Source organism: Haliotis rubra, unplaced genomic scaffold (genome assembly GCF_003918875.1).
Source record: "Haliotis rubra isolate DU_JTF1 unplaced genomic scaffold, ASM391887v1 Scf1046, whole genome shotgun sequence".
Lineage (NCBI taxonomy): Eukaryota > Metazoa > Mollusca > Gastropoda > Lepetellida > Haliotidae > Haliotis > Haliotis rubra.
The window spans coordinates 179,353-204,341 of record NW_025764944.1 but is presented as its reverse complement, the minus strand read 5'-3'; the positions used below and the strand labels follow the sequence as shown (position 1 = coordinate 204,341).

Genomic DNA, 24,989 nt, shown 5'->3' with positions numbered 1-24,989 from the left:
ACGATTGTGTTTCCTGACACCACACAGCAGTATTGTCATGAATGTGACTGTTTATGTTTCCTGACACCACACAGCAGTATTGTCATGAATGTGACTGTTTGTGTTTCCTGACACCACACAGCAGTATTGTCATGTATGTGACTGTCTGTGTTTCCTGACACCACACATGAGTATTGTCATGTATGTGAACGTCTGTTTCCTGACACCACACAGCAGTATTGTCATGTATGTGACTGTCTGAGTTTCCTGACACCACACACGAGTATTGTGATGTATGTGAACGTCTGTGTTTGTTGACATCACACATGAGTATTGTCATGTATGTGAACGTCTGTGTTTCCTGACACCACACAGCAGTATTGTCCTGTATGTGAACGTTTGTGTTTCCTCACACCACACAGCAGTATTGTCATGAATGTGACTGTTTGTGTTTCCTGACACCACACACGAGTGTTGTCATGAATGTGAACGTCTGTGTTTCCTGACACCACACAGCAGTATTGTCATGAATGTGACTGTTTGTGTTTCCTGACACCACATACGAGTATTGTCATGAATGTGAACGTCTGTGTTTCCTGACACCACACATGAGTATTGTCATGTATGTGACTGTCTGAGTTTCCTGACACCAGACATGAGTATTGTCATGTATGTGAACGTCTGTGTTTCATGACACCAGACACGAGTATTGTGATGCATGTGAACGTCTGTGTTTCCTGACACCACACACGAGTATTGTGATGTATGTGAACGTCTGTGTTTCTTGACACCACACAGGAGTATTGTCATGTATGTGACTGTTTGTGTTTCCTGACACCACACATGAGTATTGTCCTGTATGTGAACGTCTGTGTTTCCTGAAACCACACAGCAGTTTTGTCATGTATGTGAACGTCTGTGTTTCCTGACACCACACACGAGTATTGTGATGTATGTGAACGTCTGTGTTTCCTGACACCACACATGAGTATTGTCATGTATGTGACTGTCTAAGTTTCCTGACACCACACAGCAGTATTGTCATGTATGTGAACGTTGGTGTTTCCTGACACCACACAGCAGTATGGTCATGTATGTGAACGTCTGTGTTTCCTCACACAACACAGCCGTATTATCATTTATGTGAACGTTGGTGTTTCCTGACACCACACAGCAGTATTGTCATGTATGTGAACGTCTGTGTTTCCTAACACCACACAGCAGTATTGTCATGAATGTGACTGTATGCGTTTCCTCACACCACACACGAGTATTGTCAATCATTGAACGTCTGTGTTTCCTGACACCACACACGAGTATTGTCATGTATGTGAACGTCTGTGTTTCCTCACACCAGACAGCAGTATTGTCATTTATGTGAACGTTGGTGTTTCCTGACACCACACACGAGAGTATTGTCATGTCAGTGAACGTTTGTGTTTCTTGACACCACACACGAGTATTGTCCTGTATGTGAGCAGACAGTTCCGATAGAGCGACGAGGCAGTCGGTGCATCGGTTGTGTCTGTCCTTAGGTCCCAGATAGGAGTAGTCGGCGAGAATGATTCGGAGTTTGCCCACCGAGGGTCGAAATTGGTGGGGTGAGTAGATGTAGACGAAATCGATTATTTTGCCGGCTTCTACTAGTGGGTGAAAGCACAGCAAACAGAGTTCAAGATACTGGTGAGGGATGTGGTAGCACTCGTAGAAGGTGTGCCCCGATTGCTCCCGGATTTGTTTCTCTCAGTCCGAAAGCAAAACGTGGGGACACTTCTCCAGCAGACACTCGAAGACTTCAGCCATGTCGGGAGTTGTCGTCGTCTGTGGCTCAGGGTCTATACCACCTAGGATTCGCGTGTATCGGGCTTGCGATATGTGGTACTTCCTTTTCGCTTCCCACCCTCTAATTGGGAGTTGGGACCCGATCGGATCTCGGTATAGGCTTCACGCGAGAGCTTGGTTCCTGGCATGTTTCTATATCAATGCACCCACATAGCTCTAATTGGGAGTGCACTTTTGTTGGGAGCCGCCGAAAGTGGTCTTGTCGAAGTTTTGTGCAACCACTCATTTTTACAAGGCTGGTAGCAGAATTAGCCCGTATGGAAGCTTCTAGGCAAGGTGTACCTATACGTCTTTTTCTCCCCATTCCCTATACTACTTCTTGGCTTCACACCCTCTGCACATGTACTGGTCGATAGCTTCAGCTGCTGACGGTGTAATATTGACACAATCTCCATGAAACCAGACGAAACAGGTTTCACACCGAATAATCAACTTCCCATCGTCGGGTTTCCGGCACAAACAATGCAGCTCCTCACATGATAGCCCTTCCGTAGGCTTAGACTGACCCCTGTAGGTGGGAGCGGCATCTCCAGCGGAAATAGATAAACCTTTCTTTGCTGGAGAGAAAGGATTCCCTCAAACAGAGAGCCCATGTTGGAACATCAATGCCAGATACGGCTTCAGACGATCATGATTCATGATGGTGATGGTATTTCGGTTTTTGACGCGGTATGGCAGTGATGAAATACCCTCTGCTATAACAAAGGGACCCTTCCAAGGAGACGTCAGCTTTTTGCATTTTCCTTTTATGGTGGCTGTGTCCATCACCAAAACAAGATCACCGACATTAGACTGATTCAACAAAATATTGACATCATAATCCGTCTTTGTGGTTTCCTGTGTGGTCTGGAGCATTTTACGAGCTGTCTCGTGTGCTGCACGCATTCTGTCGGTCATAGTCTGGACATAGCTATCTGCATCCAAAGGACTTTCTTGTGGGAACACTGAAAACATTAGGTCTGCTGGTGTAGTGACCTCACGGCCAAGCATCAGCTTATTGGCTGTGTACCCTGTACTCCTGTTGACCGCACTGCGTAAGGCAAAAGCAATTAGTGGCAGGTGAACATCCCATTCTTCCTGATCCTTGATGATGCAGCGAACAGCATCCATGATTGTGTGATTGAAGCGTTCTACCTGGCCGTTTGATGATGGGCGATAAGGAGCGGTCCTGGTTTTGTGAATTTGGAGTGTGTCACACATGACCTTGAACAACCTACTCTCAAAATTCCTACCTTGATCAGTGTGGATAGCAAACGGGAAGCCAAAACGGGAATAATTCATTGACTGCAGCGCGGGTAGTTTCCTCAGCCCCTTGTGAAGGCAAGGGTATACATTCGACCCATTTGGAAAACTGGTCTATGATCATCAGAATGTGTTCATTGCCACAAGGCGTTCTTGACAATGGGCCCAAAAAATCTAAATGAACCCTCGCCATAGGAGCTCCTACATGGAAATTGGTCATGGGGTGTTTAGCCTTCCTATTGCCCTTCTTTTGCGAGTTACACTCAGAGCAAGTGGATACATGAAGTTGAATGTCACGCGACATACCATACCAGTGATAATTGGGATTGAGCCTAGCCTTGGTTCGCTTCTGCCCCTGGTGACCTGCTGAGGGAATATTGTGATGCAAATAGAGAACATCATGGCAAAGATCCAGGGTCATATACAGAATGCCCTCAGAAATGTGGTACAACTCCTTGTTCAGGTAATAGAATTTGCTTGCTTGACTGGATAGATTCAGATGACTCTATGTAGGTTCTACACCATTCAACAAGAACTCCAGAATGATATCCAGATCTGTGTCATTCCTCTGAGCATTGAGAATGTTATCTCTAATGTGGATGCGAATCTCATCCTCAGAGAGTACCAGATCCCCCTTGAGACCTTGCCTGACCCTGAAATCTGAGTCTGTTCTGGTAGATACGGGGTAACCCTCATCGACAGACGCACAACCTCCAGCGGAGGGTAATGCTCTTTCAAACACCTTTTTTGGGGTCAATCTGTCGAAGGATATTTCCAGGGCACCATCAAGGGTTACAAGAATGTTAACACCTGTAGATGCTGACCTGAAATTCAGAGACTTACTCACGTTCCTCACTGATTGGGTGTCTGTCAGGTCACTGAAACTCTCTACGCAGAGAGGCTTGTCATTCCCAGCTGGAGATAGCGATTCTCTTGTGGATTGAGTTTCGACTCCATTGGAGGGTGATTGAGTGGTCAAAAACAATGCTTGGTGAGTGGGATCTTCGGGGGACTTGAGACCCTTGGACAGTGGCACCACATCATCAACAGACTGGCGAAATTCATACCAGTTCTGGTGAGCCTTCTTGCAGTACTTGCAGCCATGTCACAGGAGCTGAGATGGAAGGACATCAGTGTCTACATTTGGGCAGGCTGTCAGAGGTGGACGATGGGATAGGGAGTCAGCATTACAGTGCTTGGAGCCAGGCCGATGAACGACTTTCATGGAATACTGGCTCAATTCCTCAAGCCATCTTACAAGCTGGCTGTTAGGTTGTTTAAAATTCATGAGCCACTGCAAACTGCTGTGGTCCGTTCTGACTGTAAACGGTCGGCCAATTAGGTAATGCCGATAGGCCCTGGTGAACCTCACAACAGCTAGCAGCTCCTTTCTTGTAGTACAGTACTTGAGTTGTTCTTTTGACAGAGACAGGCTTCCATAAGCCATGAACTTTTCAACACCATTCTGGACTTGAGTCAGTTCTGCACCGAGAGCACAGTCAGATGCATCAGTGTCTAAAATCATCCATGTTGGCAATTCCCAAACCTGGAAAGGACAGCAGGGCATCCTTTATTGCTTGGAATGCCTGGTCACGTTCTTCAGTCCACAGGAAAGTTTTTCCACCCATCACCTGGTACAATGGCAAAGCCAAGTCAGCATACTTTGGTATAAACTGACGATGATAGTTTGCCAGTCCTAGGAAGCATTCAAGTCCTTGCAAGAGTTTGGGGTTGGCCACTGCTCCACTGCGCTCACATCAACTCCTGCTTCAAGGCCATCTGGACCAATTTTCGTCCCAGGAACTCGACACTCACTTGAAAAAGTTCACATTTCTTCAACTTGAGTTGATACATCCTGAACCTCAAAAATATTTCTCGGAGGTTGTCAAAGTGGCAGTCAATTGTTTTCACCAGAAGCAGTGTGTAATCCTGGAAAGCCAAGACAACTTTCCAATTCAGCCCAGCTAGAACTAAATTGATGACACGATCAAAGGTGGATGGGGCATTACACAGACCAAAGCCCATCTTGGTGAACTCGAACAAGCCATATTTAGTAATAAACGCAGTCTTCTGTTGGTCCCCTGCTTTGATAGGAATCAGCCAGTATGCATTATTGGCATCAAACTTTGAATATCACACATTGCCGGAGAGTGATTCCAGACATTCTTCTATGAGTGGCAGAGCGAATACTGTCTTACGACATCGTAGATTGAGCTTACAGTAATCCAAGAACCACCTTACTCCGCCACATCTTTTCCTCACCAGTACAGGTGCTGCTGCCCATTCTGAGGTGGAGGGTTGGATAACCTGAAAATCCAGCATCTTCTTTAGATGACTTTCCTCCTCGTTTGCAAAGCTTGGCGGAGTTCGTCTCATCCGTTGCCTCACAGGTGCGGCATCACCTGTGTCAGTAGTGTGCTCTATGGCTGTGAAGTTGCCCAAATCCATGTCATGGGAAGCGAACACATCCTGGAATTCAATGAGCAGCCTCTCCAGCTTTTTCACATCGTCTTCTGTGAGCTGTACTGAAGACCGATTTAAGAGGTCTTGAACGTGCTCTGGTACAGAAGTAGCTTCAGCTGACTGACAAACACAGGACAAGTTGTCTTGATTGTGGTGAAATTCGGGCAAATCCCTCTTCAAAGTTGGTACCTCCACAGGTGGATCAACCTTGTCAGCCTTGTCATCATTTCCATAGTCAGCTACAAGATCAGCTTCAGAAACTCTCGCCAACAGCTGACCTTGTGAGAGTTTAATGGCTTCATCACCGAGGTTTACAACACAGACAGCTGGACTGTTCAAACTATCGTGGAACATCCGAGGAAGCACTACGGATATCTCAGGGGATGGTTCAAGTAGGTAATGACTCGTTTCAGACATATGATGTGTCACACACGAGAGTTGTACTGCTGATCTGGCAGGAATGAAAACTTCCTTTGTGAGATGTACTGGAAAAGATTCAAATGAGGGTCCCTTTACAGAAAATATCAGCGGAAATGTATTGCCCTCAAGCCTCAACCAATCTCCATCAGTTTCAATGCAACAGTGATGAGACTTCATGAAATCAAGTCCAAGAAAGAGATCCTCCTCTAATGGGGCAACATGGAATAATTCCTGGAACATTTTGTTTCCAATCTTCACCGTGACTGGTACTACCACTTTTCCTGTCATGACCATATTCTTTCTGGCATTTCTAATGTTGATTAGTTCAAGCGTAGGCAGGGTTGGATCAAGTTTCCTATATATGTCCTCAGCAAGAATAGTCACAGACGCTCCAGAATCTATAACGGCAGGGACCTTTATACCTTCCACTGTCACTGGTAACCAATGGCTGGCATTCAATCTCTTAGCCTGATTGATGACAACTTCTCTAGTGGGCTTGCAAACACTGGGGCCTGCACTGGATGATATACCATTCTGGGCCATTGGTGGTGAATCACTTTCCTCGATATGTGGGGAACACGCTTTTCCATTAATGGAAGTAGATCCACCTATGGTTGCCAATTGTTCATTGTTGGATATAGGAACAGGGGTAGGTTGAGATGAGATTACATCTGAAGTCATGTCGGCCGAAGATGAGATGATACCCTGAGGCATCAACTACCTGACCAAAATGTCTGAGTCCTCCTGCGGAGGGTCCGTCAGATTAGGTCGTTGACAAGTTGGGTTGTCATCAACCTTCTGTTGTAGTATAACAGAAGTGTCAGTGGGCATTTCATAATCTGTTGTCTCTAGAACAAAGTTTGTGCATCCGGACCTCACAAGAACTCCTGGTCCTACTGGAGTCGCACATTCCTCTTCCACTCCAGATGGGGGCAGCAAGCCACACGCTGTTACAGGAGGCATCCGATCCTCATGTTCCCTTACCAATGTAGATGGGGTGGGACTCGGTTGCTCTGGTACACCTTTCATAAAATCCCTGACAAACTGCAACAGTTTCTGCTGCAAATACTTGTTGTTCTTCCTAAACTCTGCGAGTGATATGAGTGAGGGGCCATGATACTGCCTCGATGAGTCAGATGATACCGCAGACTTCGGCACAACTGTGTCTCCACCTGTGGGGATTACTGGGACATCGAACGACAACTGACGGGAAAAGTCATCATCAATGTAATACTGAGCAGAATCAAAACTTGACTGAGATTTGGCATGTCCGGATATGTCAGCAGACTCTGACTCTGAGTCTGGAATTGTGTCCTGGGCTAGTGATTCAAGTTCAGGGTTTATGAGAAAATTGCTTTCTGCATCGGCCAGATCTGAAGCTAACTTGGTGCTGCATTCATCACAGCCATGCGATGAGGAAGCAGGCAATTTTGGCCCATCAGAGAAGTTGACATCACACGGATCATGTTCATACATGGGCTCACAAGGTGGACTTCTGGTGGTTGGAGTAATCTTATTTACCGCAAAAGTATTTGGTCGTGAAGTCAAACTTGCTGAAAATTCCTTTACAGCCTCCTCGAACTCCTGGCACCACGGCAGTGAGGATTTCACGATGTCTTCCGGGCACCCCAAGGATTTACACTGACATGTCTCTGGCTGTTGGTGGACATCTTCTGATAGTTCACTGGTGTGGTCTACTCCAATGGGTTCCTGACCTGCAGAAGTCGATGAACGTGTCACGCAATTGTTGTCCATGTGATACAAATCTTGTCCAGAACTGGCATTAATTTCTGCCGCTGCAAGTCGACGAGTTGTCACCGACAATGGAAGACCTTCTCCACAATTGTACGAAACTGTGTTGGTAGAAACAGAATCTCCAGCGGACATCGTCATACGTCCATCGGAATACATACGGGTCGGCTTTTCGGGCAATCTCGAATGAGATGCTTAGGGTCCTTGCAGTAAAAGCAGCCAGAACGAGCTGGCGAGTATGAACACTGTCTAGTTGCTTGTTGTTCCGGTACTCGTGAAATACTCAGCATTTGCGACAATGTGTCAATGACATTATCTACCTTACCAGAAAGATCTTTTACTTGTTGGTCAATAGCAACTGTGTACTGAGGTGTTACACCGGGTGGATGTTGGGATGACCGCGTGTAGATGTTGTCGCTGGTGTTGGTGAGCAGAAAGTGTACTGTCAGGCTGCTGTAGATCACTCCTTGGAGACTGTGGAGACATGCAATCCTCATTCCCTCCTGATAAAGAGAGATATTGTGGGACCTCCCGCGGAGCATGCATCAGCCCCTGTGGAACATATGGACGTCCTCTTGAGGAAAGACTTTGCCTTGACTTGTCAAACCCACGAGTTCGCCTTGCAAGCAGATCCTCATTTTCAGTGTCGTCCTGAAAATAAGTCTCTGAAACTCGGCGAACTTGTTTGCTGGACGTCCACTGATTGGTGTGGAGTGCCCGACGGATGATGCGAACAGCTTCGTCCACTGTCTGTCTCATATTAAAGGCCCAAGCCCCTGCATCAGAATCAAAACAGCCTCTACAAACCTTGTTAATTGCCTGTTTTTCACGATACAACGCAGGACAGGTAGCAAAAGAGTAGCTGGATTGTAGTTTCACACGGTCCGCAAAGTCTCTAATATCTTCATCTCGTCCTTGCATCAAATTGTCAAACTTTGTTGACTCTTCAGCAGGATTCTCACCAGCGGCATAACGGATCCGGGAAATCTGATACTAAAGTACTCCAAAGAATAGTTGACAAGGGTCTATCACCAACCAACAAGATGTAGTACAACGCAGAACCACCATGGTGTGTGTGTACAAAGTCCCTCTTTTTCCTTTCATCGTCCCAACCACATGATTCACCAAAAGATTCATATTTCAACAGAAAGGTTCTCCAGTCACCAGATCCGTCAAATGTGGGAGTCCTCGACGGTGTCCGGTCAAAATGAGTTCTGCTCTCATTGAAGTATCTGGTGGAATGATTCACAGTGCGGTTTTCAGCGAGGTCCTGGTATGTGCGGTCAAAGTTCTCACGTTCAGCTGTGCTGAAACGGTTGAGTGATGAACGGGGTGAAACACTGTATGCAGTTTGTTCATATTTCGAACTGCCCAATAAAGAATCCCTGGATTCAAATGACAAGCACTGTTTCACAATATCAAGTTCTGGCAAATTACGTGCTACATCATCAAACTTCAGGTCACCTTTGCCATCTATCAGTTTAAGGATGTTGACTACAGCACTCTGTGTCAACTCTTAAAGGGGAATCAAGTCCTCTAAAGTGGCTACATTAATTCATTAAGCCCGAGAGCCCCATCACTACTCAACACCTGGAAGCCCTCGCTGATTGCCCGCTCTCTGTGCCGAGACTAATTAGTGCTAGTCACACCTGATTTCCCTGGCAGGTTTTGGGGATCACAGGAAACTGTCTAGTCGTACAAACAAGTCCTGATTGTTTAATTGTGTCGTAAAGATATATGTTGAAAGAAATCAGGTGTGAATACATGTCGTGTATTGCAAGCTTTATGTAATTTTATTGCAAGTTTCTCTTGTAGACCTTTTGTCGGCTTGTACATTTATATTTTATCACAATATGCATACACATGTATTCTTTGTATGTAACAGATGAGACACACGTTAACAAATTCTCTCTCTTATTTCATTGTGTGAGGTTTAAATTTACAAAACATCTATGACAATGACATACTGTAAAGAAGAATTTACTTTCATACTTTATAATCTTCGACGAAAATAGCGGTTTTGCCGATACATTTCTAGCGTTTACGAATTATTTTATTTTTATTTTATTTTTTGACTAGCACAAAGCACATTCATAGCATTGCACTTTATTTCATACAGATTTAATGCAGAAAACATACGTGACCATACAAACATACATATACAAAATGTATACTACATATTACTTGCATAGACATAAAACAAAGAGTCACGTGATAGGGCGTCATCAAATTTCCCGAATAGAACCATCGGTATCTCAACTGTTCAATGTAGTGGCAGGTCATATGTTATCTGCGACCAATCGTATCATGAGATACCTGTCACAGAGGAAAGGACAGGTGACGGGGGCGTGGGCGAAATTTCTGAAGAGCACGTTTGGTCACTCAGCAGCTTGGATAGAGATTGATTATTGGCTATATCCTTGACCAGTCGATATGCTGGGTTTCGGCTTTGTCAACTCAAGCTATCATAAGATTACAGATGTGCATGCATGTATAAACATCACAGAGGGGGACGTGACTCCATAAAGCAAGATGTCCAATGATATAACAGCGCATCTGTTTATTTTACACTTGTCACGGGACAAACAAGGACCGGCATTCTACCGGAGACTGTTATTTCAAGGTCGAAAGAGGCGTTCAATTATCTCATTACTGTAATCTGCTTGAACGATTATACGCATGTGTATCGATACCGTAACTGATATACTATCCCGCTTTTATTGACAATGGATCAATGGAGACTGAGTTGATTGATACACGTGATAATTGCACCGGATTTGATAATTACACAGATCAAATACAAACGTTTCACAGAATGCTCATGTAAATTGCATAGAAAACTGACAATTCAAATCAACATGAAACTTTCAACAGCTTGAACAAAAATGCTTGAAATACCTTTGTATGGCTTACATATAATAACTTATGATATTACTTCTGTCCATGTGTGACAATGTTTTGAATTACCAACTTACTGTCTTTTGTAACAAACGTAGTAAAACATTTCATTCTTGTAATAACACTGACATGTATATATGTATTCGATGCAAAGGCGCCACTTATCACTTTATATTCGCTTAGGTAACATTACGAACTTTAGATTATGGAAAACAACTAGTTACAATTCAGTAAACTTCAAATTAGTAAGTTCAATTATGTTTAATCTATTCGAGCTTGGATGTATAATTACTTGTGTTTATACATTATGTTTCAGTATATGAAACATGACAACGTAATGATGCCTAAAAAGTAAATTCAAACTATTCTATTGTGTTTGAATTCGTTGTATGTCCTTGAAATTTCGTATATTGTTTCCTATTTATTAGGTAAGAAAGTAAGAAAGTTTATGGATAACTACTTCTTTATTATATATGATGCGACGTTTCGGTATGGATTCTTATACCGTTGTCAAGCAAGAGATTATTTATTAGGTAGTTGAAGGAAATATGCTCATAACGCCGACCTTTCGACCGAAGTTTACGGTTGAGTGAAATATTAAGGTCGACGTCTTGAGACTAGTTTCATTTTGCCAATTAATAATGGATTACGAGGACAATGCAGCATCAAAGAGTTGTTAGAGGAGGATAATCCGGATTATGCGGATGAAAGCGCACCTAATGAGATTTGTATCAGTTGACCGATTTTAGCATTTTTAATAAATACATCGTAAATTCCTATAGCATACATTTTTTCACAGATTTTAACCTAAATGCAATAGGTGGGATGCTGAATCAGCAAACTGCCTCACGAACAGTGTTCCTTGTTCAAGCTGGTGACGAATGTCATCCAGTCGTCGCTCCAAATCCCTGTATTTCCTCTTCTTGGACGGACGCTTCTGGCCAGCAGCATACTGGACCAGCTTCTTTTCGGTGTTGGTCTGTTCTCCTGACAGCAACGACACAATTTCGAAAATGTTTGGATGAGCCATGCCGACGTATTTCTTCAGGCGTGAATGCCACCCTTCTAGGTGTTTTTTTTGTTCTTGGCCCATCTGTGTTGTGGTGGTTCCATTGCGTCGTGTGCAGATCTCCCTCCACCCAGAAGTTGGTCATGTAGTCTCCGAGTTGTCGGCAGCGGTCTTCATCAGTCTTTTGCAGTACATATCCAAGATATCCAGTCTCGTTTTCTCTTGCTGACTCTGCACAATAACCCGCCAACAACCAAGTAACGACCGCCGCGAGCTGTAGGGATGAATCTCTGATCTAGCTGTGCATTTGCCATTTCGAAATCGAATGTGAATCCTTTGGCCATTCCATAGATATTTATACCAGAGATATGAACAGTGTTCAATATTGGCACTCTACTAAGCGTTATTGTAAACTTTTCAATCAACTGGAAGTGATATGTGCGACGAGTTCACCTTATCCAAACATCTAGAGTAGATTATCCGCGACGCTAATTAAGCCTAATCAGAACCTAACCTTCAAAGGAAACCGCAGGTCGGCGTCCTGAGACTGGTGGAAAATCGAAAGGTCGGCATCCTGAGACGACACCATTTTTAGTAACCTCTAAACCATTACATCTCATTCAATCAAGGTACATACGAAGTATTTTAGTATCCATTCCCAAGGAAGAGTACCAGGCACTTACCTCTGTAAAAACATCATAATCCCCTTTCTCGCCGACATGCGTTCATTTGCTAAACGCTGTACAAGCCTATGATAATGATTAGCAATTGTTATCAAAACACTTTTAATACTTCTTCTGATTGATACTAAAGGTGGGTTCTCTGGTAAGAAAAGCTAACATTTGCTCAGTACTGCTAAATTGGTTGAACTAATATGTACAGTGCGATTTTTAAAAGTACAACACACATGTGCGTCTCTCGCTGAATAAGAGGTGCTTTCTGTTGACGACTGTATGGGGCTCTCGCTGTGAGAAACTGCTAATTACCTGCCCCATAAACACGTCACTCGCTGTGAGGAGCTGATTAATTTGCCCCATATATGCGTTTCTCGGCCCTAATGAGTTAATGTACACCAGCATCATGGAGGTTGCGATATTGACACTACCTCAAAACAAAAATAGTGCACAAATTGTGATTCAATAATGATAATCGTCAATTCAACAGTCGCGGGTATGAGGGACAAACAAAATTACTCTTCTACAAATAGCAAACGTATCAATCACCCGGGTCAAATGGCTGTCATGCAACTGCGGCGTTAATCAAATGCCAATCACAGCCCAGGATAAAAATGGCAATACTGTCTAAAATTCAGTCGTGAAACCTTCAGCGGGTAAATCATACAAAGCAGTTCCACCACTCTCATCCAATAGTCACTTAAGAACTGAATGAAAACCCAAACGAAGCCAATCTGAACTCAGTCGCCAAAACCATGCGTATGCCAGACGCCAGCGATGTCCACACATAAACCAAAATTTCAGTTCTAAAAAATCACAAAGCTGACATAAAAACCACTGTCAAAACGGTGAACGATAAGAACAAAACCCTTCCGCACAATTTAAAACACGATACCACTCAAAATATCGAGCCAAAGTACCACAGTTCACCTCTGGCTAAGCAGTATGAGCATTAGCTCACAGTCACAACCACGTGTCACAAACGCGCCCGACTCGAACTCCAAAATAAATCAAAATGCGAAAATAACCAAAGCACACGAATCCCCGTGATTCGACAGTCACAGCGCCAGTAAAGCGAAGCAGCCTGCTTGCACGTATGATACAACCTATATAGATCCTAATAGCTAAACTATTCTACACGTGTTTTTAACTTTCAAGTCTAATCTACTTCCGGGTACTACAAAAAGTCCTAATTCTGCACAATGCGGAACACACCCGCACAACAACCCTAACAAAAAATATTAAATTATAAAACTATCACTATTACTTGTAAACACCTATCACCTGATGGTATATTTCCCTCATAAAAATTAAAGGTGTATGTGAAAGAAGTTTTAGAACGATAACTAGAAACACTCAAACAACGCCCTGTAGTCTAGTATTTCAAAGGCAGATCGGCGATATGGCATATTTTTCACACACCTCAAATACATCCTAACAAATATTTTTTGTTATAAAACTATCACTATTACTTGCAAACACCTTTCAACCAACGGTATAATTCCCTTCTAAAAATTAAACGAATATGTGAAAGAAGGTTTTAGCGATAGAATTTAGGCTTTCTTCGCTGTGTACCGAGAATTGAAGCCAGTGAGCTACAACATGCCGACTTGAAACTTTACTACAAATCTACTGTACTAATACTGTCACTAATAACAATTATTTGACTTAAAATGAAGTGACAGAATAGGTAACTTATCCTCTACATGTAGGCTTTTAGTTGTCACAACACTCAGCGAATGTAATCAGATGTTGAATATAAATCCGGCTCAATCTTAAAACCTACGCTGCCGCCATATTGGCTACACTGGTCACGTGACGAGCCGAGGCATACGCTAAGGGGCTTTTCGAGGAGTGACCACTCCCTGTTATATAGTCTCCCTGGCTGAATTAAGTCAAAATGAGTTGAATTTTGTGTCTCCCTGGCCTGACAAACGTGAGTCCTCCCCAACTCACAATCTTAGTATGTAAACATACTCAGATGGCAGATTGTCAAATATCAGCAGAATATTTTCAAATGTTTATCAAGGAATATGGAGATCAGCTTTTAATTTCAAATTCATTCATAAACGTATAAACATATTGAAATAGCCGGGCTTACCTTTATATCTGAGGCTGTGCTAATCTTCTTCAATTCTGATAGTGTCGGATCCTTCGCGGACGCAGACGCCATGGCTGTCTAGATTTGCTGTCTTTCTCTTGGAGACACCGGCAAAGTGCACTCTCGAAGTCTTAATAACTTCCCTGTTCAAGAGCTGTTATATATTCCCATGTTGAAACACACCAACTGGCTAGTTGATTGGCTGATCCATTTACACGTGACATGTTCCCTGGATGAGTGCTAGGGACCCAGGTAGGTCTAATTGTAACTGGATTGTTTTCTGTGAAATAGTGTACCGCTATTGTTTCCCATGATATATTTTTCCATGTCTGTTTTGTCGACTGCTTGTGCTCCTGAAGAGGAACGTCAGATGTACAGATGCTACACATCGTGAGTGTTCACACTCGTAGATACTAGCTTATCCCTCTACATCAAATTGTGTCCGAAAGAGAGATTATTATTATTATACTTTAACAGAGTGGCATTTTGTTTGTATGTTATATGGTAGGGATATATATTGTAGATTGCGAGCCTTGGCTTGTCTTCAGCAGTAGTTCAGGCACCGCCTTCAATTCTTGGGGAATAATTGTTTCTAGGACAATCATCGCTTTCAATTCCTGGGGAATAGTAGGTTATAGCACACAGATATGTGCAATGTGAGGCTGGCGCCTGTCCAAGTAGGCCGGTCTAAACCAGGTTCTAAGTCGTTCGTGACGCGAGCTATACTTGCCGCCTTCTCACATAACAGACGTAATGCATTGTCACACTCCCCCTTCACCGCTACATACACGCACCCCCCTCCGCCAACCGTTCATCTCCCAGGCAGTTCCCTCCCGTCACTGTGAGCGCTAAATTACCTCTTAAGTGCGACTCACACGGGTCGGCATGTCGTAACGACCTGTCGATTTCCATACATTGTACAACATGTTCGGTGCTTGTAACTAATATCGACCGATCGATTTGCTACCTCTCTCGATCTGCCGATACTAGTGTCGATCTCATAATATCTCGCGGTATTCTGTTTCCATGGCATCAAAATGTCCGAAGCAGACGTAGCAGCAGTTATCTGCTGCGCGATTTTATGTGAAGAAGACGGCAATGCCAAAGCGAAGAAAAAGAGAAGTTGTTGGACGAAAGACTGGATTCTCCGTCGCGATCTGCAAGGAGCATACGGCCATCTCGTTATTAATACGAAACTTGAAACTGAAGATGAACCGTCGTACCCAAAAAAATTTTGCATGGGAAAAGAAAGTTTTCAGGATCTTTTATTGAAAGTCGAGCCAAAGATCAAAAAGGAGGACACCATTTTTTTTAATATGCGAGAATGCCTTCCAGCCGGATTGAAGTTGACGGTTACACTTCGATACCTATCTAGCGGTTAGTATATTTTGCCATACAAATATCTAAATCGATATCATGATTTTTTTATCGATTATTGCAAAACACGTATGTTACATTCACGCACGGAAGCTGAGCCTGTCACTGGAAGATACCTCCACACATGTCAATCCAATCCTGAGGCGTGTACTGATCAACCAATAAGATCACTGCTTTGACTTGGGCGACCTTGGCCCCCAAGCGTAAACACTTCCTACTTCCGTCGGTCGTGAAATGTTTGATAAGATACCAGGCGAATATAGACACTCTGTCCTCAGTAATATACATAACAGGGGTACGAGATCACTTCCAACAAAAGACTGTAAAGTTCTATTTCATAAATAAAGCTTTTGTCAGTCCCTTATCTCTCTCCGCTAGTGTGTATACCACTTTTGAATCCCCAGCCAAGTTCCTGGTCACTATGACCGCGAATCAGCATTTTCCTGGTCACGTGTCACACTATTGTGACCGCCCTATACAATGTTGATCTCAGCGGAACAATGTAATGTCAATCTCCTTTGATTTCTTTGGTTTTCGTAATGAAAGCTTGTTGGGCTTGTTGTAACCCTTGTTCTTTTTACTTTTTTTTCTCGTCTTCGCTGATGGCAGTGCTTTTACGAGACTTGGAACGAATCTTTTGTTTCATTCTGTGATATTTTGCGAGTTCAGAGAGGACCAAACGAAATTCTTCCTCTGAGATTGTATTGTCAGTGAGTGCGGTGGAAATATGGTCGTCTATTGTGTTTAACTTGGGATGGCCTAAAAGTCGGGCCGGGCCGGGCCACCGGGTAATACTAAAAATGGATTGCAGAATATTAAAACGAAACCTTCACATTTGGGTCGATACTCTTCCTGCCTTCACAAATGCATAGTTTGATTGAAAATGTATAGTTAATGGTGAAAAAAACCCCACAAAAACAACAATGACTACATACCGAGATTCACGTAGAAAACACACCGTCATGTTGTTATGTGTTTTCCTTGATATGTCTATGGGGGAAGGTTGCTTACTTCTCTTAGCGTGTGACATCTTGGGGTCCTGGGCAGGAAGTGACAGTGTTTTGACTGCTTTTCTTTCCTTATTAAGATATTGGGGTTCCCTAATTAACCTTTATTGTCTCATGCTGAATGAGCACAGGATGTTTATGTTAAAGAGACGTGGATATCGGAGAGTGTCAGTGGGCAAAAATGACATGATTATGTATATTAAAAGAAATATTTGAAATCACAACATTTTGTAATATGTTATGAAGGATCAAATAAAGTATGCATTAACAAACACAAAAATCCTTATGTGTTTTCATTGTAAACAATACCAGTCCAAATCAGATAGCCAGCGCGTATGCATATGCTTATATTTACTAATATACATGAAAGACAAAATGGTATTATGTCTACCTAAATACCACTTCATAAAGTAAAGTAAAAGTGAAGCCCCTTTCTCTCTCCATTTCCAACGATTTAGGGCAAACATCCGCAATCAAAAGTGTTTAGTCTCTGTTCGGCCCGACTTGGCCCGTGCTGTCAAAACCAACCTAAACCTTCACACATGTATCTTGAAATGTGTTTATATCCATAGATTAGTAATATATGTACCTACATATCACTTTACAGAGTCACAAAGCGTAGTATTTGAAGCAAAAACTGATTTCTGTCTATATCTCTAGAATAGAGTTATATCTACCTAAGTACGTCTTTATAGAGTCTCAAAGCGTTGTATTTGAAGCAAACACGTGGCTGAAAGTGAAGCTCTCTTTTCTACATATTCACAACAAAGACACTGTATCACAAGCGTTCGGCCAGCCTTAGCTCGGGCTTTCAAAAACAACCTTCACCACACACATGTATCCTGATTTGTGTTTAAATCTATAGATTAGTATTATATCTACCTAAATATTACTGTGTGATGTTGCAAAATGCCACATGTAAAGAAAACTGCTCCGTCAAAGGGAAGCCCTTTTCTCTCTCCATTTATAACATAGCCTCAATCAAAAGTGTTTAGTCGCTGTTCAGCCCGACTTGGCCCGTGCTGTCAAAAACACCTTAATCCTCACACACATGTATTTTGAACTGTGTTTATATCCATAAAAACGTTGCTCAAAGTGAAGCCCGATTTTCTATACATTCTCAACAAAGACACAGTATAACAAGCTTTCGGTACGGCTTGGCACGGGCGCTCAACGCACCTTAAACCTCACAGATGCATCTTGAAATGTGTTTAAATCCATAGATTGGCATTATATCTACCTAAATAATTCTTTATTGAGGCTCAAAGCTTTGTACATGTATTTGAATCTAACACGTTGCTTAAAGTGAAGCCCGGTGTTCAATCTGTCTCTGTGCGGGCTAATGAAATTAATACACCTGTTAATTACACCTGTATCCAGCTTGCTTAATTGCCCCCTTGTCTAAATGCCATCAGCTAGGTGTTGTGAATCAATTAACTTACTCCATTGTTGCCCTTAATTACCGTTCAGGGGCCTTCAGTGTTATTGATTATTACTCCACCGTTTCTTCATAACATTTATCACAGACTGACTGACTGAGTTTGGTTTCACGCCGCTTTTAGCAATATTCCAGCAACATCACGGCGGGGGACACCAGAAATGGGCTTCACACATTGTACCCATGTGGGGATTCGAACCCGGATCTTCGGCGTGACGAGCCAACGCTTTAACCATTAGGCTTCCCCACCGCCCCGTTTATCACAGAGGGGCATGTAATCACTGACTAAATTAGAAACGCTAAAAATGAGACATTTGTCGTTATATAATTTGAACATACGAAAGTATGAAAACACATCCACGGCAATGACACTATGTGCCCAGCTCAGGCTCGGGAGAACATTGTTTTCACTGTGAGAGCTTCGCCAAAGGTTACTCGGAGATGCCGTTTCCGGATGTTGTAAACTTCAAGCGTTTCAGATAATCCTGTTTTCCTGAACACGCATACAGACAATAGAAGCATTAGAGAGAGCAGTGGGAGAAGTATGTTTTCATTAAATCCACAGTGTCTCGCCTAGCTTTCTCCAAATGCATCCATATAAAAATGGCCGAGCTGGGCAGTAGCAGCCCAATATCTTCCATGCCATAGCCACTTTCCTACAAAACTCTAACCTACTCCATAAAATTTAAAACCTCCCAAACAAACCCTCTCATTACCACTAACTTCTAGCTTACATATTTAGAACAGGCGTCAAAATTTCACTTATCCATACTATCATTCTATCACCAGCACATGCCTGTACATTTAGACCTGGGAGTCAACTTCATTCATCCATAGTGCTCTAAATCCGCTACGAGTTCCGCGCCCACCCCCAACCAATCACACTCCACTTAATTTGTAAACAAAGCAGTCCAACCTCTCTAACACAAGGTCAAGGCCACCCACCTCCGCCAGCTTACCTGCAATCTTCACCAAGCAGCCACGGCCCCTTATCCACAGCCTTCTTCGCTCCCTCCTCACCCCCCATCCCCACCCCCCACCAACGTAACCCATTTTTGTTTCTTTATTAAATCCCCTTATACTAATTATGCAGCTTACCTGCATTCACCTACATGCCCACTATGCTATACTTCCTTATAATCTCCTCCCCCACCCCCACCCCCCACCCTCAACCATAGGCCCAACATTTTCATAATTACTATTTAGTTATAACTCTAACGCCTATCACTAATAAACTCAAGTGTAACTGTTTTTCTTTTCTTTCCCTTTCCCTTCATAATATCGGCTTTTTATTTAAATACTACGCTTTGAGACTCTGAAGTGATATGTAGGTAGATATAACACTAATCTATGGATTTAAACACACATCAGGATACATGTGTGAGGTTTAAGTTGTTTTTGACATCATGGGGGAACCGGGCTGATCAGAGACCAAACACTTTTGATTGAGGCTATGTTGAGAAATGAGAGAGAAAAGGGCTTCAATTTAACGGAGCAGTTATCTTTACATGTTGCATTTGTTAACATTACAAAGTGATATTTAGGTAGATATAATACCAATCTATGGATTTAAACACATTTCAAGATACATCTGTGAGGTATAAGATGTGTTTGAAAGCCCGGGCGAAGCCGGACCGAAAGCTTGTGATAATGTGTGGTTGTTGAGAATGTATAGAAATTAGGGCTTCACTTTGAGCAACGTGTTTGCTTCAAATACTACGCTTTGAGACTCTGTGAAGTGATATGTAGGTAGATATAATACTAATCTATGGATTTAAACACATTTCAAGATACATCTGTGAGGTATAAGATGTGTTTGAAAGCCCGGGCGAAGCCGGACCGAAAGCTTGTGATACTGTGTGGTTGTTGAGAATGTATAGAAATTAGGGCTTCACTTTGAGCAACGTTTTTGCTTCAAATACTACGCCTTGAGACTCTGTGAAGTGATATGTAGGTAGATATAATACTAATCTATGGATTTAAACACATTTCAAGATACATGTGTGAGGTTTCAGTTGCTTTAGACAGCACGGGCCAAATCGGGCTGAACAGAGACCAAACACTTTTGATTGAGGCTATGTTGAGAATGGAGAGAGAAAAGGGCTTCACTTTAACGAACCAGTTATCTTTACATGTTTCATTTGATAACATTACAAAGTGATATTTAGGTAGATATAATACCACTCTATGGATTTAAACACATTTCAAGATACATGTGTGAGGTATAAGGTGCGTTTGAGAGCCCTGCCAAGCCGGACCAAAAGCATGACTGTGATACTGTGTGGTTGTTGAGAATGTATAGAAAATAGGGCTTCACTTTAAGCCACGTGTTTGCTTTAAATACAACGCTTTGTGACTCTATAAAGACGTACTTAGGTAGATATAACTCTATTCTAGAGATATAGACAGAAATCAGGATACATGTGTAAGGTTTAGGTTGTTTTTGAGAGCACGGGCCAAGTCGGGCTGAACAGCGACTAAACACTTTTGATTGAGGCTATGTTGTGAATGGAAAAAGAAAAGGGCTTCACTTTGACAGAGCAGTTTTCTTTACATGTGGCATTTTGTAACATCACACGGTGATATTTAGGTTGATATAATATTAATCCATGGAATTAAACACAAATGTTTTTGAAAGCCCGAGCCAAGACTGACCGAACGCTTGTGATACAGTGTCTTTGTTGAGAATATGTAGAAAACACAGCTTCACTTTCAGCAAGGTGTTTGCTTCAAATACTACGCTTTGAGACTCTGTGAAGTGATATGTAGGTAGATATAATACTAATCTATGGATATAAACACATTTCAAGATACATGTGTGAGGTTTAAGTTGCTTTTAAGTTGCGTTTAAGGGCCAAGTCGGGCTGAACAGAAACTAAACACTTTTGATTGAGGTTATGTTGAAAATGGAGAGAGAAAAGGGCTTCACTTTAACGAACCAGTTATCTTTACATGTTGCATTTGATAACATTACGTCATGTATGTGAACGTCTGTGTTTCCTGACACCACACACGAGTAGTTTCATGTATGTGAACGTTTGTGTTTCCTGACACCACACAGCAGTATTGTGATGTATGTGAACGTCTGTGTTTCCTGACAGCACACAGCAGTAATGTCATGTATGTGAACCTTTTTCTTTTTTCACACCGTACACGAGTAGTTTCATGTATGTGAACGTTTGTGTTTCCTGACACCACACAGCAGTATTGTCATGTCTGTGAACGTCTGTGTTTCCTGACACCACACAGCAGTATTGTCATGTATGTGAACGTTTGTGTTTCCGGACACCACACAGCAGTATTGTCATGTATGTGAACGTTTGTGTTTCCGGACACCACACAGCAGTATTTTCGTGTATTTGAACGTCTGTGTTCCCTGACACCCCGCAGCAGTATTGCCATGTATGTGAACGTTTGTGTTTCCTGACACCACCCAGCAGTATTTTCGTCTATGGGAACGTTTGTTTCTTCTGACACCACACAGCAGTATTTTCGTGTATGTGAACGTCTGTGTTTCCTAACACCACACAGCAGTATTGTGATGTATGTGAACGTTTGTTTTTTCTGACACCACACAGCAGTATTGTCATGTATGTTAACGTCTGTGTTTCCTGACTCCGCACAGCATTACTGTCATGTATGTGAACGTTTGTGTTTCCTGACACCACACAGCAGTATTTTCATGTATGTGAACGTTTGTGTTTCCTGACACCACACAGCAGTATTGTCATGTATGTGAACGTTTGCGTTTCCTAACACCACACAGCAGTATTGTCATGTATGTGAACGTTTGTGTTTCCTAACACCACACAGCAGTATTGTCATGTATGTGAACGTTTGTGTTTCCTGACACCACACAGCAGTATTGCCATGTATGTGAACGTTTGCCGTCCCTGACAACACAGCAGTATTGTGATGTATGTCAACGTTTGTGTATCCTGACACCACACAGCAGTATTCTCGTCTATGGGAACGTTTGTGTTTCCTGACAGCACACAGCAGTATTGTCATGTATGTGAACGTTTGTGTTTCCTGACACCACACAGCAGTATTGTCATGTATGTAAACGTTTGTGTTTCCAGACGCGACACAGCAGTATTTCCATGTATTTAAACGTCTGTGTTTCCTGACACCCCGCAGCAGTGTTGCCATGTATGTGAACGTTTGCCGTCCCTGACGACACAACAGTATTGTCATGTATGTGAACGTTTGTATTTCCTGACACAACCCAGCAGTATTCTCATCAATTGGAACGTTTGTTTTTTCTGACACCACACAGCAGTATTGTCAGGTATGTCAACGTTTGTGTTTCCTGACACCATACAGCAGTATTGTCATGTATGTGAACGTTTGTGTTTCCGGACAGCACTCTCAAGTATTGTCATGTATGTGAACGTTTGTGTTTCCCGACACCACACATCAGTTTTGTCATGTATGTGAACCGTTTGTGTTTCCTGACACCACCCAGCAGTATTTTCGTCTATGGGAACGTTTGTTTCTTCTGACACCACACAGCAGTATTTTCGTGTATGTGAACGTCTGTGTTTCCTAACACCACACAGCAGTATTGTGATGTATGTGAACGTTTGTTTTTTCTGACACCACACAGCAGTATTGTCATGTTTGTGAACGTCTGTGTTTCCTGACTCCACACAGCAGTAATGTCATGTATGTGAACGTTTGTGTTTCCTGACACCACACAGCAGTATTGTCATGTATGTGAACGTTTGTGTTTCCGGACACCACACAGCAGTATTGTCATGTATGTGAACGTTTGCGTTTCCTGACACCACACAGCAGTATTGTCATGTATGTGAACGTTTGTGTTTCCTGACACCACACAGCAGTATTGTCATGTATGTGAACGTTTGTGTTTCCTGACACCACACAGCAGTATTGCCATGTATGTGAACGTTTGTGTCCCTGACAACACAGCAGTATTGTGATGTATGTGAACGTTTGTGTTTCCTGACACCACACAGCAGTATTTTCATGTATGTGAACGTTTGTGTTTCCTGACACCACACAGCAGTATTGTCATGTATGTGAACGTTTGTGTATCCTGACACCACACAGCAGTATTGTCATGTATGTGAACGTTTGTGTTTCCTGACGCCACACAGCAGTATTTTCATGTATTTGAACGTCTGTTTTTCCTGACACCACAGCAGTATTGTCATGTATGTGAACGTTTGCCATTTCCTGACACCACAACAGTATTGTCATGTATGTGAACGTTTGTGTTTCCTGACACCACACAGCAGTATTCTCATGTCAATGTGAACGTTTGTGTTTCCTGACACCACACAGCGTTGTATTGACACCCATCGTCTATGTGAACGTTTGTGTTTCCTGACACCATACAGCAGTATTGTCATGTATGTGAACGTTTGTGTTTCCTGACACCACACAGCAGTATTGTCATGTATGTGAACGTTTGTGTTTCCTGACACCACACAGCAGTATTGTCATGTATGTGAACGTTTGTGTTTCCTGACACCACACACGAGTATTTTCATGTATGTGAACGTTTGTGTTTCGTGACACCACACAGCAGTATTGTCATGTATGTGAACGTTTGTGTTTCCTGACAGCACACAGCAGTATTGTCATGTATGTGAACGTTTGTGTTTCCTGACACCACACAGCAGTATTGTCATGTATGTGAACGTTTGTGTTTCCTGACACCACACAGCAGTATTGTCATGTATGTGAACGTTTGTGTTTCCTGACACCACACAGCAGTATTGTCATGTATGTGAACGTTTGTGTTTCCTGACACCACACAGCAGTATTGTCATGTATGTGAACGTTTGTGTTTCCTGACACCACACAGCAGTATTGTCATGTATGTGAACGTTTGTGTTTCCTGACACCACACAGCAGTATTGTCATGTATGTGAACGTTTGTGTTTCCTGACACCACACAGCAGTATTGTCATGTATGTGAACGTTTGTGTTTCCTGACACCACCACAGTAGTATTATCATGTAATGTGAACGTTTGTGTTTCCTGACACCACACAGCAGTATTGTCATGTATGTGAACGTCTGTGTTTCCTGACACCACACAGCAGTATTGTCATGTATGTGAACGTTTGTGTTTCCTGACACCACACAGCAGTATTGTCATGTGTATGTGAACGTTTGTGTTTCCTGACACCACACAGCAGTATTGTCATGTATGTGAACGTTTGTGTTTCCTGACACCACACAGCAGTATTGTCATGTATGTGAACGTTTGTGTTTCCTGACACCACACAGCAGTATTGTTACGTATGTGAACGTTTGTGTTTCCTGACACCACACAGCAGTATTGTCATGTATGTGAACGTTTGTGTTTCCTGACACCACACAGGAGTATTGTCATGTATGTGAACGTTTGTGTTTCCTGACACCACACAGCAGTATTGTCATGTATGTGAACGTTTGTGTTTCCTGACACCACACAGCAGTATTGTCATGTATGTGAACGTTTGTGTTTCCTGACACCACACAGCAGTATTGTCATGTATGTGAACGTTTGTGTTTCCTGACACCACACAGTAGTATTGTCATGTATGTGAACGTTTGTGTTTCCTGACACCACACAGCAGTATTGTCATGTATGTGAACGTTTGTGTTTCCTGACACCACACAGCAGTATTGTCATGTATGTGAACGTTTGTGTTTCCTGACACCACACAGCAGTATTGTCATGTATGTGAACGTTTGTGTTTCCTGACACCACACAGCAGTATTGTCATGTATGTGAACGTTTGTGTTTCCTGACACCACACAGCAGTATT

The 24,989-nt window shown here is 42.7% G+C and overlaps 1 protein-coding gene across 2 annotated transcripts in view; it reads left to right on the top strand.

The window, feature by feature from the left end:
• LOC124275359 overlaps positions 1-24,989 on the top strand; it is a 50,501-nt gene that overhangs the window by 2,934 nt on the left and 22,578 nt on the right. Inside the window, exon 1 of one of the 2 annotated variants that reach the window (XM_046710888.1) lies at positions 14,699-14,770. The exons of the other annotated variant lie outside the window; for it this stretch is intronic. Within the exon in view, the coding sequence (XP_046566844.1) occupies positions 14,706-14,770 (65 nt within the window). The 5' untranslated portion in view covers positions 14,699-14,705. Of the gene's footprint in view, positions 1-14,698; positions 14,771-24,989 lie in introns of those variants that run through there. 2 annotated transcript variants of the gene reach the window in all.